General features: G+C 38.4%; 1 protein-coding gene across 4 annotated transcripts in view; it reads left to right on the forward strand.

The window, feature by feature from the left end:
* The first annotated feature begins 4,164 nt into the window (after nt 1-4,164).
* The window catches only part of LOC121517517 (tumor necrosis factor receptor superfamily member 14-like), a 61,064-nt gene continuing 43,451 nt past the window's right edge, over nt 4,165-21,777 (forward strand). For 2 of the 4 annotated variants that reach the window (XR_005992561.1, XM_041799347.1), the window contains exons 1-3: nt 19,657-20,675; nt 20,878-20,971; nt 21,211-21,336. Coding sequence is in view for 1 of the 4 variants with exons in the window: in XM_041799347.1 (XP_041655281.1) it covers nt 20,634-20,675; nt 20,878-20,971; nt 21,211-21,336 (262 nt within the window). In the remaining 3 variants the exon portion in view is untranslated. Of the gene's footprint in view, nt 4,189-19,656; nt 20,676-20,877; nt 20,972-21,210; nt 21,337-21,777 lie in introns of those variants that run through there. The other 2 variants (XR_005992558.1, XR_005992559.1) reach the window with 2 other exon arrangements.

Here is a 21,777-nt window from a genome sequence, read left to right on the forward strand (position 1 = left end):
TGTGGGATGACTTTGGCGTAACGTGCCTACGTCATAATATCATGCCCGTAACTTGGGACAACAAAAGGACGCTGGCAGCTGAGGGACAAGCATCGATGTTTTTTGGACTCAGCGTGTGAGATTTATATTTACAAGATGGCACAGCACCGGCAAGACAGCGAGATCAGAGAGCTTCTATTGATCTGTGGAGAAGAGGACATTCGGCGCTAGGTCACAGGGACTGTGCGAGACACAACACAACAGCGGTGCGCTAAGACGCACCAGAGGAAAAAAAAAAGAAAGCCACACAGCTCGTCTGCTGGTGATCAGACCCGGGTCTGCTGGCAATGGGAAAGGACTCACTTGCCTGTTGTTAGCGGGTTTACCTCCGTTTAAAAAACCCACTTTTACACACTAATTTTAGTGGGAAAGCAGTATATGAGAACGAGGGAGCTGACCGCAAACAGAGTTCGATAACAACCCCAAAATCTGACCAGAGTCAGGCTAAAAAGAGCAGGTTAGCCCAAAGGCTAGAGCCTGTGCACCAGCACGTGCTGATGGTGTTAATTCAAACTGAAGTACCCTAACCTGACACACCAGATGGATTCGTTTCACACATCCATCTGCAAAGCAAAAAAAAAAAAAAAAAGCTCTGAGTGTGATTGGATGAACATTGTCTGTCACATCTTTATGGGCCAATCAGAGCACAAAACACATGACGTAGCCGCGACCAAGGTGCATGTGTGCAGCTACTGAGGAATAAAGTGAAACATGACGACTATAGACATGTCAGTACTCGACTTTTGTGTTTTTTTTTAAAGAAAACAACTCACTGCTGTTCTTTGTTCTTCTTTTAAAGAAGAAATGTCGTCAAGTTCTGATAAAACTGGCGCTTTAGCAACACCCACGCTAATCTCTTCCTCCATAACTGCACCAGCTCTTGCTGCTGTTTGCTTACATCACGACTCTGCTGCGCCTGAAAGTACCGCCCCTCGTCTCTGATTGGTCCTGTCACTTTCTAACTGGGCCCAAACGGTTCAGACAGGAGCTCTGAAGATGGATTCACCAGAGAGAAACATGGAAACGGGCGAATACATCTGCTTTGCAAGGTTACAAGAACCCTGACTCAGTAGGCCTTTTCGGGGAACAGTCGCTTCTTTAGGTCAAAAAGAGCAGCAATATGATTCATAAAGAGAGGAGTTAGTTGTTAGATGTGAAAATAAGAGAAAGGAAGTGGATTTTTGTGTTTGTCTTTTAAACTATTGTACAGTGTCTCTGAGTTTATTAATAATATTATAAAAGCCAACTGTAAATAGTTAAGCTGCAGCTGCATGGTGAACAGGAAACAAGATATATATGTAGAACTGGTGTACTGAAAAAAACATCCTGTTTGTTCACCACTGAGCGTTAAACTGAAAGTATTTCTGGCAGCGTGCAGTGTGACGTGTTTGCAGTTTCACTTTGATTTCAACATTTATGAGTGTATGAAAAAGTAATCTCTGTGAGAAAACTCCAGCATGTTTTGATAGCAGCTTATCTAAAAAAGCCTTTAATCTGATGCATCTTGTGTTTACTTCAAACAGCCATCAGAAAAAAAAAAATCTGAACAGGACATCCCTAACAGGAAGGTCAGCCCTCAAAATGCCCTTTTAGGCTAATTAGCCTGAAGAGACATTTAGTGCTGACCTTCCTGTTTCCAGTTTAACCTTTGTAGTTGTGCACTACAATAGGTTTGTTTCCTTTAGTTGTTGGTGCCAGCTGTTTCTAGATCTGGGGGATTGATATACCAGCTGCACAGCTAACGCTATGGAAGCAGATGGAATTTTTTGCTTTCCCTCATCAAACTCATCAAATACACAATCAAACAACTCCAAAACGCTCTTGTGGACAAGTTGTGACCTGCACATTCACGACGCTATGAAATAATAACATACAATTATGTAACATTACAACACATGAAGCAAATACTGGGAACTATTTCTTGAGTGAACCGCTGGGCGGAGTGACACAGTGCAGCAGCCATGTCTGGAGTGTAGTTCCGGCTCTGCATTTAACTTCAAAACATCTCCGTCTCAAAATGTTCCATGATTATTTCATCAAAGCACTTCATGATGCTGGATGGTCTCTGAGACAAATATGACAGGTGGTCTAACACATTTGTTAAGGACTGTATATTATCCAGGGTTATTAACTGATTAAATCTGAAGCACAATGTGGTGCCTTCTGCATGAAATGTGGCATCTAAATACAGATTTGACTAGAATCTGTCTGGCAGAGTCGTTTACATTAAGTCTTGGTTCTTAGAGCCAGATCTTCCATGTAGTGATGTGAGATACCTCTGACTTCCTTTCTAATCCGATACCTCGTAAAATTCAGGCTGGTATCATCGATCCTGATCCAGTACTGATACTTGCGGTGAATTCTTAATCTTGTTCTACTTCAGCTATGTTACAGACTCTCAAACAAGCCTACACTAAAACTAAAGAATTGATCGTTTTCATACTCTTGCCATTTCATATAAAAAGCTATGGCTCATTGGAATTGCCAGTAAAATACATAATTTAATGAAAATAAAATAAATGTCACAATAATTGTAGAAGTTTGTCACTACCTACATTTTAAAATATTCAGTTAACTATCAGTCAAAAGAAATGAGACTGACTGAAAATAACACAACAGAAATATTTAACGTTATTATCTATCTTATTTATAAAATGTTTTTATAAATAGGATAACATTGTATCTATACAATATTATCTTATTTATAAAATGTTTTTCAGTTTTATTGTTTTTTTTAAACCCACAATGGCTTTTTTATTACAAGTATTCTGTTTATTTCAGTAACACCTAGCCTATCTAATCCACTTTAAATGTTTTACTCCACAAACTCAGATTGAGTCCGGGGCCAAATTTGCTCCGATTAGAAGTCCTGAGGGCCGGACAATTTAGGCCAGGATTGTGAAAGTCTACTGCAGATTCTGAATTTAGGCCTTACCTAAGAGCCTAACAAGGTCAGCATTTAAAAAGAAACTGTCAGCCTCATTTTCACCATTAGCAAAATATAAAAAATATTAATAACACTGATAATAAATCATTCTGAGATGAAAAAAAGTTAAAACAATACGTTTAAATTCTCAGAGTCTGAGATAAATGGTCAAACTTATTAGTTCAACAGGTCAAAACATGAAATTTAAAGGCAAAATAACATTTTTAAAAGGTAAGTTAGAAAGTCAAAATCACAAGTTTAAAAGGTGAAAATATGACTTAGAATTTTTGAATTGTGAATCTTGAAGGTTAAAACATGAAAAAAGTGAAAATCAGAAGTTTAAGTCAGAACTGTGAGATGAAAAATTGAGAATATGAAATGAGGACATTAATTTCTTCTCCCACCTTCCTGACTTTTTATCTAACTTCTTTACTCTTTACTTTTTCTGATTTTTATAATCCAACAAGGATATTTTAAATGATCAAGGTTAGTTTACACGTTTATACTGGAGGAAATCTGCAGACCTCAGACTGGTGGGACAGTTAGAATAGAAAGATCGTATCATCTTGTGGGCCGGATACAGCTTTACCAGGGGCTGGATTTGGCCCCCGGGCCTTGGGTTTGACACCCCTGTACTACAGGTAACCTTACCTGACTAAATCTAGGCCTATAAACAGATGTGAGGTGATCTCAGGGACTTTGATTTTTACTCCAAGCTGAGCTCATGCAGCTGTTTATTGTGGCATTAATTTCATTACTAATTTAATAACCATATTTATTAATGAACATTTGAATAGAATAGGATTCACCTGTAGTAGACAGTGCTACACAGCACCAACAGCTCCTGGAGCCCGTTTCAGACTGGGAGTGCGCGTGCGTGTCGACCGCGACACACCTGGATTTTCAGTTTCATTGCATGTTAACAAGTCAGGGCTTGGCTGCCTGACTGTGAGGCTCTTTATAGAGCCGTATTACGCATGTGACTGACAGGCGGAAGAAGAAGTAGTTCCTACCAAATGGGAATGATTACAAGTTTGTGATAGTATTTTTTTTACTTTCTACTGTATTCCTGTTAATGGTAAAGTGTGCATTTGTCCACATTTATTAAAATATCGATATTTTAAATGAGAATCGGTTATAGAACATCAATATCTGGTATTTCAATATCAATCCGCGCACAACTAACCAGTGAGTCATATGGGGAATTTCCGAGAAACAACGAGGTGAGTACCCGCTCCTTATTTAACCTCAAAGGGGTATAACCGTGGGAAGTAACCCTGTTTAAATCGGTGGTTGTTGTTCAGAAGTTGTAGCTCTTCCGGTCAGAGTGAGTCGTGTTTTCTAAATGCCCGGGATTGTGGGGAAACAACGGAGACCTGGTGTGGCGCAGTTTAACTGCTCTGACTGTGGTGATTGTTTGGGTGTAGTTGGACACGTCATGGAAAAATGTAGAAATGTAGTCATCTGCCGTGAAAACCCTTGACGTTTATGACAAAGACACGCATGTATCTGGGTCAAGATGAGATCCTGTCAGAGGAGTGAGAAACACGGAGATGTGTGCTGAGAATTAACGTTGTTGTTGCAGAAGAGAGACGCGCGCCTGGCCGTCTCTCGGGAGCGCGCATGGCCTGTCGTTATTTTTGGGGGGAAAGGCAGTTTGAAAATGTGATATTTGTTGTCAGAGTTAATGATAGAGGAGAAATGTTGGAAACCCCTGACTAAAGGATTAATCAGAGGAGAAATAACTCTACGGCAACCCTGAAGGTCATCTGTTAATTATTAAACTTTAAAAAGGTGAATTAATTATTAAACCTAAAAACTCTGCAGATCCTGAATACCGTCTGAAGGATCACGTGGTTGTGTTTCTTTTAGTAAACAGCCACTAAAGTTTCTTTAGTCCAAACTACCTTCAGCTGACCCAGGTGAGAAGACAGAATAGTAGCAATGTTTCTGAAACCCTGGTAATCAACCCTGGTTTGACCTTTAACCTTTCATCATTTTTCTTTATTTGTAGTCACTGAGGATAATTATTGGGTTAAAGTCTAGTTTTTATCTCCACAGTCAAATTCATCAGATGATGGTTTTGTTGTTTTTCTCTGATCATTTTATTCTGAAATAGCTGCTGATCATTATGAAATAACTAATTACTTTAAAACATAAGTTTGGAGGGGTTAATAATTTAAAAATAGAATTATAAATCATAAAACGTAGAGATAAGGTACTCCAGATTAGTGGAAAAATGAGAAAATAGATGAAGATAATGCATTTATTACTAAATATCATTACTGGATATCAGATAACTGAAAACTAAACATTCTTATTGAAATAACAAAGTGAAGATTAAATACATTTTAGTGTCTAACAGAGCTGACAACAATCTAGACATGATGGATCAAAAATTATATTTAGGGAAAAAACATGAAATAAAAATCAGTTTCTTTGCTCAACTGCCTGCCAAGTAAATTCTCATCTTACAAAATCCCAGAACAAAACCACATTTAGAGACCAGTCCCCTTTTTTCAGGAAGCAGTGATTGTTATATAATAATAATTATTATTATTATTATTATTATTATTATTTTGAATGTTCTCCCTTGTAAACATCTCATTAAAATACACAGTTAAAAATAAAAGCTGGTAAATTTAACATTTTAAACAGACTGGGAAACAAACAGTTAATGTGACCTACAACAGAGCATTTCTGCAGTCAGAATTTACTTTTCTGAGATTTTCTGCAGGAATTATTTTACACAGTAAATTTCCCTGGGCAAATTTTACTCTAAATGAAAAATACCCTGAAAAATAGAACATTAATGGTATTAATGATGGTAAATCTAAACCAGTCTGTTTGACAACAATAGTACAATGATGGTGAGCTGGCTGCTGCTGCAGGATCACTGGTAGAGACGGAGACTCTGCAGAAAAAGAAGAGAGGACAAAATAGAATTAGACGAGACAAAAATTCACTGAAAAATCACTGAAAGGATCTGAGAATCCTGGACTAGAAGCTGTGGTCCACAGGTGTCTGAAGGTTCATCTTCAGGTGAGGAGGTCTACGAGCGTCCATGAGTGAGTGGGCGTGGCTAAAGTTCTTCAGCAGAATTAACTCTGTTTACTCCAACTCTAGCAGTGGCTGGTGATAAAAAAAAAACACATGAAAGAGAGTAAATGTGACTGTTTTAGAGTAAAGCATGGGTAACTCTGGAAAAATGACTTCACAGATGTTCCGTGTGGGATCCAGTAGAGTCCCAGGTTCAGGAGCAGTGGTTTACAGTCTAACACAGAGACCGAATGTTTTCTACACTCCTCCTGTCAGACGGGGCCGGGAAATAGAACAGAAAGTTGTTCTATTGTGAGAGAGGAGCTGTGTTCAAATGTGGCTTTTCTAATTTTCTGGGACTAAATGAAGTCTTTAGTTAATTTTGTCTGGACCGTACCTTCATCTGGATATCAGGATTGATCAGATTTTTGGATTATCATAGGAGAACACACACATCTGCTGCGTGTGTGTGTGTGTGTCAGTCTGGGTATGTATGCTGCTGTTCTTCTCTGCCTGCTCTGAGACTTTCCTGTCTAACAGACTGAGTGTACTCAGTGTTTAGAGTAGAGTTACTTTCAGGCTGTCCTGAACTCAGGCCACTGTGAGGTTACTGAAATATTATAACTATATAATATACTATATAACTAATTTAAATATTTTTCATCTTTTGATCATAAATATTTTCTAATGAGAACCATTTTCAGTGTGTTTATATATTTTTAACGTATTTACATTGACTCAATTGTTGTTGTTTTTTTCAATCATTAAATAGTTTTTACAGTTGGCCTTCATGGCCACCGTAGTTTTTAGATTGAGGTCACACTTCACTGTTTAGAACAGGGGTTTTTGAAGGACTGTGTCCAGTAATTTTAGGAGAGATGATTATTGCTTAAACTGATCATCAACTGGCAGCTCAGGGGCCATATCAGGCCCCCCAAAGTTTCCTCTCCGGCCCTCGAAAGATCATTAAATTCAGAAAAGGAGGAAAAGATGTTGTGATTTTAAGAGTTTCTTATGGCTTTAAATGTCTGCAGCTGTTAAATCCATCCCACAAACAATGAACATTGAAATAGTTTTAGAATGACTTAACATTTGATCTGTTTTAAATAAATTTACTGTCATTATTAGATATTTAAAAAAGGGTTAAGGTTGGCAGAAGTGCTGCAAAAATGACCAGATAAAGTGAAAGGAGGTTAAAATGTGGCAAAAACTGGTTAAAGAGAGAAAAATGGGTAAAAGGTATCATAAATTGGTTACAAATGACAAAAACGGTGTTAAAAAGTGTCAAAAATGGATAAAAGAGTGGCACAAAGGGGATAAATCATGCAGGAAAAAAGGTTCAAATGGGTTAAAAAAATGGCAAAAATTGAGTTAAGGAAACAAAAAGGGGTAAAAAGTACCAAAACTGGTTAAAAGTGGCAAAAATAGAGCAAAAATAGCCTGGTTAATTAGTGAAAGGGGCTTCAAGAGTGGCACACAAGGGAAATAATTGGCAGGAAAGTTGCAAAAGGGGGTTAAGGGTTAATGGTTGAAAGGTGGCAAAAATTGGTTAAAAGTTGCACCTATTGTAAAAAAAATGTAATGAAAAGGGGTTAAAAAGTGGCAAAAATGGATAAAAGTGGCACAAAGGGGATAAAACATGCAGGGAAACTGGTCTAAAGGGGTTACAGAATGGCCAGGATTGGGTTAAAGAGGCAAAAAGAGGTTAAAATGAGTTAATACTGGTGATAAATCACAGTTGTGGGCTGCCCATTCTCTGGGATTCTCAGGGGTCCAGCCAGTTCTGTTGTTAGGCCTGTCTCCTTGTGTCCTGGTGCATTCTTGTTAACAGGGATAGATCTCACTGGTAATGATTAAAAATGTCCTGAGTTTTGAAAGAAAATACAAATACTACTACAATAATATGTTAACAAGAGCAAATATTTAATTTTTGTGTACTTGAAAGTCTGGTTCCCAGAGTTTCTGTTGAGATGAAATCTAACCGTTGTATAAAGATACTTGATGACCCAGTGAAAGTGAAACTATGTCACAGGCATAACACAAATATAAAATCCCCTTCCAAAGATAACAGAACTTAAACTTGAGGTCACAGACTTGTTCTTTCATTTCCTCATAGAGAAGCGATGGGGAAAGAGAGAATTTTCTGTTCCACCTTTAAAAAAATCCCTGAATCCTCATCAGTAGGAAGATGCTGAAACTCTTATAAATATTTCTAATCAGACTGTTTGATGTCAAATACACTAAACCTGACACCAAAAGCCTTTTAACCACATTCTGCTGTCATTTTGACTGTGGCTCAGTAGTCGGCTGTATCTCAACCAGAAGGTCGTGGGTTTAATCACCAGCTCCTCCAGTCACATGATGAGCTGAGGTCACATGAGTGCTAGGATGCTTTGACTCGGTATCATGAGAGAGTTCTCTAATCCAACAAGTTTATCCTCTATAGGTGTGAATGAACCGATGCACCGCTTGTTTTACGTCTGAGATAGTTAAAAGATTACTGTATTCCAGCGTGAGATTGCAGCAATTGTGTGCAATTTACTTAATTCTCGCAACAAGTCTGAGACTAGTAATACATAAAAAACTGCAAACCCCCTGTATATCACACTGCAAACTGACAAACTGCTGGGAAACGTGGTTAAAATTAGCAACTGGTGGGCTCATGTCTGCACCAACTCCCTCTTCATCTTCAGTTACAGCAGGCAGGAATACACACGGACCCTCACAGGTGTGTGGCGATCGGCTCTGCTCATACACAGACTGGGCGGCCCATCTGCGGGTCACCTGATGATCATTTTAAAATTTATTCATCTGAGATAAATAAACTGGTGGACAATCCTTTTCGTCTTTTTCATTCCTCGCGTGCATGTTTCTCATAGCGCCTGACGCTATTGGCGATATTTATAGGTATGCACGATATTGGATTTTTGCTGATAACCGATATTTATGGATTCATTTTAGCTGATACAGATATTTGAATATGTTTTACATAACTAAAAGTTACATCCCTTTAACACAATTTTAGGTTTGAGGATGGAAAAAAAAGAAATAAACTTTTTATTTCTTCAAACATACTTTAACCCTTTAAAGGCTGAAAACACAAATAGCCAGAAAATTCTAAGTTTTGGGAACTGAAATGTTTATTTAACTTTCTAATGAAAAATCCAAATTTACCATGAAATTGAACATATATATTTTTTGTACCTTATTTGATACATTAGACGTTTTTGGTAACTGATAATCCACTTGAGGGCATTTTTATCATTTATCAGATCGTATTCAGAAGTTTTTTTTTAATATTAATTTATGATCATATTGATTATATAGAGTTATCATAAAAGTATGTATCAAATATGATACAACAGGCTTTAAGGGGTTAAAGTTTAAAGAATGAATAAAGAAAAAAGATTTCAACTTACGTAGGTTTGTTTGTTCAGCCTAAACTCCACTAATGTATTAGTATATATGGCCAAATTTTACATTTGATATATGCTGATATGCACAGCCAAAATATCGGATGTAAATATCGGCAAAAATTTTGGTATCTGCCCATATGATATTTGGCTTTTTTTTTTTTTGCTAATATCTGCCAATCTGATATCTGGCTGATAATATCATTCATCCTTAAATATTTATGATCGTTTTTCATGCTCTTGAATAAACCTCTTCCATGTGCAGATTATGCCAGAAACTCTTCAACATTTATAAACATAGGAGTGTTGACAAAAGATCACACAGGCATAGAGACAACAGGAGGAGAGGAGACATTAAATGTGTGTGAATAATAATAGTAAAGACAGAGAAAATAAGTAGATACAATCAGTGCAAGACAAAAAAATCATCATAAAGAAAGGTTACCAAAATACATAATCGTACCAATTCTAAATATGTTATATGCTACAATAAACTGGTTCTTAAATAATTATTTGGTTATTTATTTGTTAAATCTTTCAGATGTTGGACTCATTTGCATGTGGGGAGGCCTTTTAGACAGCCTAGGTACCTAAACTTTACACTTAGTATTGGTCTTATACAGTCTTTTTTTTTTTAATAATCAGATTTTATTTGATTTTTGAATTGCATATCAACAGTGCATGTAAGAATACAACAACATTAATTAGCGGCCTGAGCTATGGGAAATAATAATAAAAAAAAACAAAACAAAACAAAAAACAAAAAAACAAAAAAACAAATCTATCAACATATCAAGAAATATGTGTCCCTGTACCTGTTAAGGAATATTTCTTATTACTGATCAGCTCAGCCTGGGATCTTGTATCTGATACAGTCTTAAAGTTACTCCTGATGTGGCAGGAAGGCAAAAAAGTCCATTTACAACCCTGTCATTCATACATTGACAAATAAAGACAGACAGACAGACAGCATGTTATATTGACAGCTGGAAATAATAAAAAAAAAATCACATGAACACCAAAATTCCTTTAAGTGTTTGTGTCGGTGTCCCACTTATTTTTCCCCAACTTTATTGAGTTAACTTAGCCATGCCTTTACAGTATACAATGTTTATATTCTGTCAAATGTGGTTATGATGGGACTTTGGGGATGAAATGGGGAGGAATGCACTTTGACCAACTTTTTAGTAAAAAAAAAAAAAAAAAAAAAGTTGGTCCCAGTATTTATTATGTGGAAAATAATATTTTTTGTTTACTGAATATGAAATTGTGACATCATACAATCAGACTGTCACTGAAAGGGTTAACATCCTGAAAATGTTGAAGTATTTGCCAGTTTTAAGCAGGGATGAAATGATGAAGGGAATCAACTTAAAAAAGTTTTTAAAAAATTAACAAATACACATTTTTAAGTGGACATTTTTTTACCTTAGTGGCATTAATGGTGGAAAACTGATATCAAGGATTAACATCACTTAAAAAATAATGAGTATGGTAAATGTTAGCCCTCATCACACAAAATAATGATAATTAAAAAAGGGACAGGCCTTAATCGGAATGTTTTTCAGCTGACCAGACCTGTGGTTGAATGATAAACCTACAAATAACATCATGAGATTAAATTAAACACTTGAGGAGGATGGAAAAATTACTCAGAGACGTGTAAACACAGACATGTGATGTTGTCATCAGCTGTTTAGTGTAGGTGTGTGTCTACAGTTATCAAACTTTGTCTACGTGAACCATGTACTGTAAAATGAAATGAGTTGAGCTGAGCATGTTATTTTGTTGTCTCCAAAATAACAGATAAAAACTTGACTTTTTTAGTTTAAATGGCTTAATTTTTTAATGTGCTACAGTTACACTAACTTCATATTTCTGAGGAATAAAACTGATGCTAACTTTATTATTTTTAGTTTGCTGAGCTAGTTAAAACTTAATGGTTTTAAGAGTTTAAAACTGAGATCCAGATGTTAATTTGAGTGTAACTCTCTCAACTTAAGTTATAATAACTGTAAGGTCAACCAGGAAGCCCTTTTCCATCATGCTCAGGATAACATCCATTGTGTGTTATTGTTGGGTCTCTCAGTAACTTCACTCATGGTGAGTACTGTTCACTTAAAACTAACATAACATAATTCTATCAACTCAGATAAATAAACGTTTGTTTTGAATTTTGAAGTTAATAACTACTTTCAACTTTTCACTGTTGGTCTGAAGGTGTAGCTGATGTCTCATTAGAATAAAGAAGCCGTCCACTCACTTAGACATTTCTCCCACTAGGGATGGGGATCAACACCCGGGTCCATAAGGACCTGGTTCTGTATAATCATTGATGTTTTGCCATATCAATACTTCTATCTCACTCACAGGCTCAGTGACGTAGCGTCATTTTAAGATATACCTGGTGTATAAACAAACATCAGTTCTTCAAGGAGGGAAAGTAAACTAAACTTAAAACAAAAAGTAAGGTAATTTGTGTTTGGTACATTATTTCTTTGTTGTAACAATGCTTCTTGGTAATAAATCTTATACCGTTGGAAAGCCTGTTTATTACCCTTTTAAATGATTCCACATTTGTAAGGATCATGCATTTGTAGGATGAGCAGCAGAGCTGAGTATGTGGGTTTCACCCATGAAAAATGTGCCAAATCTTCTCTGCCAATGCCAAACAGCTGATTCTGCCATTGACTCTTGTTTGGTGTTTGGTGGATTGGATGATTGAAGTTTGAAGAAACAAGACATATTGACAATTTAATAATTTATTCATTTAACAAGCCTCAGTAGCGTGTGGAAGAACCATACACAGCCACAACAGCCTGGCTCCTCCTCCTCATGCTGGTCACCAGCCTGGTCACACACTGCTGTGGGATGGCATCACATTCTTCAACCAGCATTTGTTGGAAGTCAGCCAACATGGTAGTGTTGATCACTCTGGCACGAACAGCACACCCAAGCTGATCCCACAGGTCTTCAATGGCGTTGAGGTCAGGACTGCTGGCAGGCCATTCCATCCTCTCCACTCCCAGATTCTGGAGGTAGTCTCTGATAAACCCCGCTCTGTGGGGGCGAGTGTTGTCATCTTGGAGGATAGAGTTCTTGCTGACAGGGTGAGAAAACAGTATTGTCGGGCTGTTGTCTCTGACATTCCCCGTTATATGGAACTTGGCCTTCAGTTTGGAGATGGTACTAGGGTTCACTCCAAACGATGCTGCAACTTGGTTTTACAGAACACCAGCTTGAAGTTACCCAACCGACGGGCCCTCTACAGATCAGTCAAACGTGGCATACCGATTCTTGAAGCAGACATCTGCTGACCACTGTAGCAGGGCCCATGCTCACAGGTGCTCCAATCAGACACCTGATTGAAAAAGCACTTTCAGCTGAAATAAAGCTGTTTACTGCTTATTCCCGACTGATTTCTGTCACTCATCCTTTCTATAACTGCAGCTGGAAACGCAGAATCGCGTTGTCTGTGACTTCACATTCATGCTTTTACAGCCCCGCCCACCCAAGTGAGAGCACGGGTGTCTGTGGAAACGCAAACTATTTTTGGGTTTAGCGCACCAACCCATACCAAACCGAGCTGAATCAAACCGGACCCCCTGATGGAAACATGGCTATGGACTACTCAGATAACAGCACATTCCTGTGCAGCCACGCCTGGGGTGGGAAGCTTAAATGTTATGTCATGCTGTCATACTCTGGCTCTGTTTTCATAGAAACACAGTAGGGGTGTTACAGTACAGAGAAATTTGTACTTTGGTTTTAAAAGTCATGGTTTGGTACGTTTTCGGTATGGTGATTGAAGCGGATAAATAAAATTTAATTTTAATTTTTAAATTAAACTGTGTTAATATAAAAAGGCTGAATAAATTACATTTAAATTATTAACAATGCTAAGACCTCTTTCCAAAAAGTCTCAAAAGAATAAAAATATTAATAAATAAATACATTTTTGAATTACTAGGTTATTTTAATTGATATATTAACATAATTATGCACATTCTTTAAACACTAAAATTTCCTGGCCAACTTGAACATATCTTACGACCATAAGTTAGCTTGTTGAGTAAGCTAATTAGCATCTATCTTGCTGATTTCAACACGGACTTCAGCACGTGATTACTTTTTTAACCACTGGGACCTACTACAAAGTTTGGGAGAACTTCTCACAGCCCATCTTGGCAGATAAAGAGGTTAGAGCTGTGAAATCTGAGGATAACTTTACCCATGACACAGCTGCAGACATGATGGAGTCTCCTCTGTCCCTCCTCTGATGCTGACAGTTGAAGGTAAAATTAATTTGATTCACAGAGCCAGAGCACCAGTGTTATAATTAAAACTATCTTAAAGGGATATTTCAGGATTTTTGAAGTTTGGTCATATGAGGTGCTTGGCTATAGTAGTAGCATTAGCCTGCAGTGATTTCCATGTAGTTTGATCCTGTTGTTATTACGAGCTTGGAAAGAGCCAGCGCATAGCAGCTGTAGATGGGAACATGTTGTCCGCTTAAATTAACGAGTTTTACGGAATAATGGGCCAAGAAACTATGTTGGCTCACCTGTGCGCTGTGTTGAAAACGTACACAGCACTTTATTTCTCCTTAAACCCACCTCTGTGTCAGGCACTAACTTGCGATGCAGCTTTCGCCATTTTGTATCCTTCCGCCTCCGCACACTGCTTACTTCACACATCCGTCAGTCAGCTGTGTGGGTTGCAGTGTAGCGGGGTTAAGCATCGGTTACTACAACGCATTTTTGGTTTTTTTTAATCCGTTTTCTGCAGATTCAGAAGATGCTGCGTATGTGCATTTATCCAGGCTGTTTAAACAAGCACACCTCCTGGACACCATACATATCAGCCATTAGAGGAAAAGGCGACAGTCATAAGTTCACCTGGATGCAAATATTTCCATTGGGCCCTTCAAGTCGGGGTCTGTTTTTCCAATTTATCTTCAGAAAGTTAAAGAAGGTCCGCAAAACACCGGCGATTAGGCAGGGAATTCTGGATGGAGCGTGATGCAGACTGCAGGCGTCTGTGAGCCGCTATCCTCTGATTCAATAATGTCCTGAAGTGTGGCAACTAAGACCCACTAATGATAACAGCAGCTCTCCGGGTGGGTTGGCATGGATTCGCATTTTCCACACCTCCACCACCAGGTAACACGGGATCTCTCCTGCTCTAAACTTTCAAATGAAGGTTCTCTGGTCTCTCTTTCAGCCCGCTGTATAAGTCTGGTCTGTATCCATCTGTGTAAGTTCTTCTTCAGTGTACTCCTGTTCATACAGATATCCTCTCGTACCCACAGTAAACGGCACATCACCATCACTCGTGTCAAAATCATTCGTTATCTTTGTTTTAGCTTGATGGGGTGTATTATTCCTGAAGAAGTCCGCAGACCCACACATCTGACGGCGGATGTGTGAACCGTAAACAGTGAACAGAGGGGGAAGGATACAAAATGGCGAAAGCTGCGTCGTAAGTTAGTGCCTGACACAGAGGGGTTTTTTGGGAGAAATAAAGAGCTGTGTACGTTTTCAACACAGCGCACAGGAGAGACAACATATTTTCTTGGCCCTTTTTTTTGTAAAACTTGTTAATTTACACGGACAACATGTTCCCATCTACAGCCGATATGCGCCGGCTCTCTCTGAGCTCGTAATAACAACAGGATCAAATTACACAGAAATCACTGTAGGCTAATGCCACTACTACAGCCAAGCACCTCATACCACCAAACTTCAAAAATCCTGAAATATCCCTTTAAAGAATAGGAAATTCATAACCAGCTGGTGAGACTTTGTTGTTCCTCCTCCTTACAGTGATGTTCATGTTTGAGGGGAGCTTTTTAAATGCTCTGATTGGTTCGCTGGATGATGTGCGGTCAGCGACACAGCTGCTGAATAATGTCAGCGCTACAATTGTTGTCTTTGTCCTCTGTTGTATTTTACCTGAAAACAAAGTGTTCCTAAACAGGACACTTTTAGCTGGGAATATTCAGGCTGTTGCTGTTGCTTGCTGTTGTTGTGTGGTTGTCAGGACTGAGTTGTTCTCTGGTTTTCTGTCTGTATGTGAACCTTGTTCCACATGTATTTGTTCGGTACACGTCTGTACCATACCGAGAGGCCCGTACCGAATCGGATCGGTACGAATACACGTACCTTTACACCCCTAAAACACAGCAATTCTCATGACTTTTTATATTGAAGCAATGCCTGATGGACAGCAGCCAGCACAAACTGAAAATCCAGAGATTCATGTCAGAAAATCTTCAATTGGCACACCAGCTAACAGCAGATTGAAGCTAACATCATCATCCAGTCACTTTTATCATATTTTATTATGATTGATGATGGTGATTTTATTATTTTATTCCATTTGGCTAACATAGACATGATAGAAAAGCCACGTTTATGTAAATAAAAGATATTCAACGTTCATTCATACCACATATATGAAAGTCTAGAGAGAGAGGCCCTTCTTGTGATTGCTCCAGCAAAAACCTGACTATGTGGACCAGGCTTTTCAGGCAAGGCCACCCATAAGGCGGGATAAAGGGGAGCACTTTCTCATGGTCGGTTGTAAAGTTCAGCTGCTATATCCATATGTGACCAAAGCTGGTAAAAACTCCTGCAAGTCGTCCGAGGTCATTTTTGAGTTTTTTACACATTATGAAAGTGTAGATTCCAAGCTTTCAAATGGTGTATCATAAACCTTAATCTGAGGATATTTTACAAAGATATGCTCATTTGAATGTTAACTTCTAGTTCCTGTTTGTTCAGAGAAAACCAGGCTCAAAGTTTCAGGACTTCTCCTACCTTCAGGCAGGCCGTGTGATGGGCGTGAACAACAGAGCCACATTTACATGAAGTCCACCCAAACCAAGCTTCTGAATTGGACTGGTGACGCTCATCAAAATATTCCCATAGAAAATCCGCCGTCATCAAACTTGCCCTGTCGAGTGATCCTGAAGTCGTCCCAAGTCTGTTGATAATTCTTGCCGCTTCTTCATCGTCTCTTCTACTTTTCTTCGCCGCAGGGTGCATCTTGAGGATGGTGATAAAGCTGATAACTACAAACAGCTGTAGTTACGTGCTGACGGGGGTTGGAGTTTGAGCCATGCGGTGTTTGTTATTGTCCATCTCAATGGGTGAAACTGGGAACAATGGCAGGCTGAGTGGCCAGTTATCACCCAACAGTTTTGCTTTCCCCTCCCCTCAATCTCCCTGCAGAAACTACGAAAAACAGGGCTTTTTAAACACAAAATATCACATTTGTGTTACTTTTTTCATCAAATGAGTAGTTTAAATGTCGGACTTGCATAAAATGAGAAAAAATGAAAAATGATCATTTTGAAGAAAACGACTGTATCCATTTTTCTCAACTATCGGAATGCCGACTTGCAGGAACTTTATCTGGCTTTGGTCACATAGGTTATTTTAACCTTAGTATTAACCACTCTGATCAGAGCAACAAGCAAATGAATTTCCTTATTATGCTGTAGTACAGTCATAGACTGAATTGGACAAAGTCTGTGAGATGTAAGCCGTCTGCCTACAACAGGTGGACTTTTGAAGCCAATCTGTGGCAGGCTCCATACTGAAATCACTTTTGATCGACCTAACAGCCCGCCCGATAAGCGCGACTTCCTGTCAGCTAGCTAGCTTGCATTCTGGTTGACAGAAACAGAGCCTCTGCCTGTTGAGCTATCTGTCAATCAAATGAGATGCACCAATCAGTCCGCAGTGAGGTTTTTCCTAAATACAATCTAAACCACTGTGGTACAAAAAAATTATGGGCTATTTGATGGAGCTAAAGATTAGCTTTGGCTAGGAGTGTAAAAAATGATCGATGTATATGAATATATCGATTGGATGACTGATGATCCAATCAGATCAATGGAAAGTCAAAACATGGATCTAAATGGATGCTTCAAGCTAAACTTTTATTTTGAAATTCCTCCCGCACGTCCTTTAACAGTTTCCGCCCCAGGCAGCGTCCACAAGAAGTTAGCCACAAGCCAACTAAGTAGCAGCTGTGGCTTAAAGTTTCGTGGCTGAGGGAAAGAGGATTTCCTCTCCTCTCTCTGCTGTGTGGATATATTTTAGACAGACGCTACAGCAGGACAGATCTCTCCCCTTAGTTTGCCGACTACATCTACGTCTTTATCTGTATATAACCGCCGTATGAGATTGTTGATGGATATAAACACTCCACCTGTTACGGTTGAGGAAGTGAGCAATGTCTGCAGTAGACCACAGATACACAGAGAGGATAAAGTCTGCTGCGGCATATCTCCTTTGATACACTTTACATCGCTGTCTCATGTTAGATTTATAATGAAAATATAAGCTGTCCACACTTAACATGGTTCAAACAGGACAGCTGTTCTCTGTATACCCCCCCCCCCGCTCTTGTTATAAGGCTGCGCATCACTGATGCGCACTGACGGAATGTCTTTTATAATAAAACATTGCTCTATTCTGTCTAACCTTTCCATTTATTAAAATCAAGGTTGCAATAAATAAAAAATGATAAAGAATCATTATATAACATCATATGCCCCATATTTTACCTCATTTAAATCTCATAAGGTGAATAAACTAAATGAAATTTTCTGCCACATTAACAGGCCCCTGTGTAAAGTATGAAGGGCTGATGTACAGTTGAAACCAGAAGTTTACATACACTATATAAAAAGGCACATAAACTTTTTTTTCTCACCTTCTAACATTAAATCAGATTAAACGTTTCCTGTTTTTGGTCAGTTAGGATTACCAAAATTATTTCTATTTGCTAAATGCCAGAATAATGAGAGAGATCATTTTTTAGACAATTTTTTATTATTTTCTTCAAAGTCAGAAGTTTACATACACTAAGATTACTATGCCTTTAAACGATTTGGAAAAGCCCAGATGATGATGTCATGTCTTTGGAAGCCTCTGATAGGTTTATTGACAACATTTGAGTTAATTAGAGCCACACCTGTGGATGTATTTTAAGGCACACCTGAAACACACTGCTTCTTTGTGTAACATCATGGGAAAATCAAAAGAAATCAGCCAAGATATCAGGAAGAGAATTGTGGACTTGCACAAGTCTGGTTCATCCTTGGGTGCAATTTCCAGATGCCTGAAGGTGCCACGTTCATCTGTTCAAACAATTATACGCAAGTATAAACACCATGGGAATGTCCAGCCATCATACCGCTCAGGAAGGAGACGGGTTCTGTGTCCCAGAGATGACTGGCTTTGGTCCGAAAAGTGCATCTCAACCCAAGAACAAAAGCAAAAGACCTTGTGAAGATGCTGGCTGAAGCTGGTGAGAGTGTGTCATTATCAACAGTCAAACGAGTCCTGTACCCACATGGGCTGAAAGGCCACTCTCCCAGGAAGAAGCCATTACTCCAAAAGAAACATAAAAAAGCCAGATTACAGTTTGTAAATACACACAGGGACAAAGACCTTAATTTTTGGAGACATGTTCTGTGGTCTGACCAAACTAAAATTGAACATTTTGGCCATAATGACCATCGTTACATTTGGAGAATAAAGGGGGAAGCTTGCAAGCTTGAGAACACCATCCCAACTGTGAAACATGGGGGTGGCAGCATCATGTTGTGGGGTTGTTTTGCTGCAGGAGGGACTGGTGCACTTCACAAAATAGATGGCATCATGAGGAAAGAACATTATGTGGAAATACTGAAGCAACATCTCAAGACATCAGCCAGGAAGTTCAAGCTTGGGCGCAAATGGGTTTTCCAAATGGACAATGACCCTAAGCATACTGCCAAACTGGTTACAAAGTGGCTTAAGGATAACAAAGTCAATGTTTTGGAGTGGCCATCACAAAGCCCTGATCTCAATCCCATTGAAAATTTATGGGCAGAGCTGAAAAGGCATGTGTGAGCAAGGCGGCCTACAAACTTGGCTCAGTTACACCAGTTCTGCCAGGAGGAATGGGCCAAAATTCCTGCAAACTATTGTAAGAAGCTTGTGGAAGCATATCCAAAACATTTGACCCAAGTCATACAGTTTAAAGGCAATGCTACCAAATACTAATGAAATGTATGTAAACTTCTGACTCTCAAAAAAATAATAAAAACTTGTCTAAAAAATGATCTCTCTCATTATTCTGGCATTTAGCAAATAGAAATAATTTTGGTAATCCTAATTGACAAAAAACAGGAAAAGTTTAATCTGATTTAATGTTAGACGGTGAGAAAAAAAAGTTTATGTGCCTTTTTATATAGTGTATGTAAACTTATGGTTTCAACTGTAGAGCAGAAATATCTGTTGAAGTCCACATGTGTGTAAATAAGTTTAAGAAAAAAATCTAAAATGGGAACACAGGCCAAATGTTTTGATCACTATTATAAAGTGTTGCAGAAAAAATCCATAGCTATTGGTGCTTTAGAGGGATCTGGGGATGTGAGGAAATAAAATGTTTGGTACTGAAAATGTTTGCTGTTTTAAATCAATATGTTTTAACACAGATGTGCATAGTTGTGTTCCTAATTTAAAGGTAATTAGGGGTAATCAGGTCTTTGTTGTTTTTGTTAAAGACATATTTATATTAAATACAGAGACCTGTCAGTAATTTAATTGCAGAAACTGTTTTTTTTTTCTGTAACTGGGGGAATTTTTTTGCAGAAAATCGCCTGATACCGATCCTGGGCCCCATATTGAATCGAATTGAAATCATATCGTGGCAGATTTTGTGATATCGGAAAAAATCTATCTTTTTCCAAAATATCGAAACCGTATTGTATCGGGATGAAAGTGGTGATTTACACCCCTAGCTTCGGCTAATCCTGTGGTGTGAGGTGTGAAAATAGTGATTTTACCCTTCCATAGCTGCTTGGAAGATGGTCACAGCCACTCCAACTTGAGATTCTAAATATTAAAACATGTTCATCAGGAAGCAAGCCGACCAAAGGAGGAAGCACAACAAACACAGCTATGGTGACGGTAATAAAGATGATGCATAAAGTTTGATGGTTCTTTCTGTTTTTGTTGATTTATTTGCTTGATGGATGGGTTGTTGACCATGACACATGATGTCAAAATAGTAAAATAACATTGACAAGTAATGATTTCTAATTCCTTCATTTTTCTTTCTCCTATTAGATGATGCTGTAGAGTTGGATTTTCTCCGAAATCTCAGTGAAATGAAAACTTTAGCCAATAAAAACTGGGATCTTTTCAGAAAAAATGAAGTACAGAGGAAAACAATGGTCCATTTCATCATTGTTGGTAAGTGATTTATCATCACTTCAAATTTTCATGGGTGTTGCATCAATTCACACTTCTCCAAGGGGAAAAGACAAAAAACATGAAAGCAGATGTAAAAAGTGACTAAACTGCAGAAAATATTTGTGAACAAATGGGAATCCCTCAAACTTCACTGATCATCCTGACAATCAGATTAATGTTTTTTTCCTGTTTCTCCTCACAGATTTTAATGATGAATATCCACATAGGTCTACCCATCACATGTCACCGCACAGAGTATCTCTTTGGATCTGAGTGCTGTCCGATGTGCCCTGTTGGTAAGTTCACTGATCAGTCACAAGAGAATTCAGTAGGTTTGTTCTGGGCGGACTAACCTGGGACAACATGGCTGTATGGATTTTCAGTAGCTTCCTTCTTTTTCCTTTACTGGATTGCTGGATTTCATTGCCCTTAACTGCAATAACTCCACCATGAGTGGTTTTCAACATGAGTGGTTATAAATTCCTGTACTCACATCTCTGATTGCATGATATGATTTTTTTTTTCTTATCAACAGGAAACCGAGTAAAAACAGATTGTGAGGAGGACAAAAGTACCTCCTGTCAGCCGTGCACAGAGGGAACCTTCATGAATAAACTAAATGGGCTCAAACAGTGTTTTCCCTGCACAGAATGTCTCAGAGGTACGGATGAACAACATTTTAAAAAGTGACATTATGATATCTGTTCTTTCTGTCAGATATGGTGTGATATAAATGCAGCAGCTTCGTCTGTAGGGTCTTGGGTTGGTAACTGGGGGGTCTGCACTCAGCCTCTAAAACGACCATCATATGGAACTGTCCGCTCTCTGGAGAGGTTCCATTTACCTTCCTAAGTACTGCCAAGGTTTCCTTGAGCAGGGCATCAGTCTTCCAACTACTCCTCCTCAGTGACATCTCTCCACACATTCATGTTATAATCTGGTCCTTGTGAATGCTGCATGTTTATTTCCCCTCCTGGATTAATAAAGTACTGTATATATTTCTCTTCCTCTTCAGTGAGTTTCTGTAGGTTTGAATAAAGGTAATTATAATTATTATTAATAATTCAGATCTTGCAACAGTTCTTTTGTTACTTTATATCTG

This window comes from Cheilinus undulatus, linkage group 11 (assembly GCF_018320785.1).
Source record: "Cheilinus undulatus linkage group 11, ASM1832078v1, whole genome shotgun sequence".
Taxonomy (NCBI): domain Eukaryota; kingdom Metazoa; phylum Chordata; class Actinopteri; order Labriformes; family Labridae; genus Cheilinus; species Cheilinus undulatus.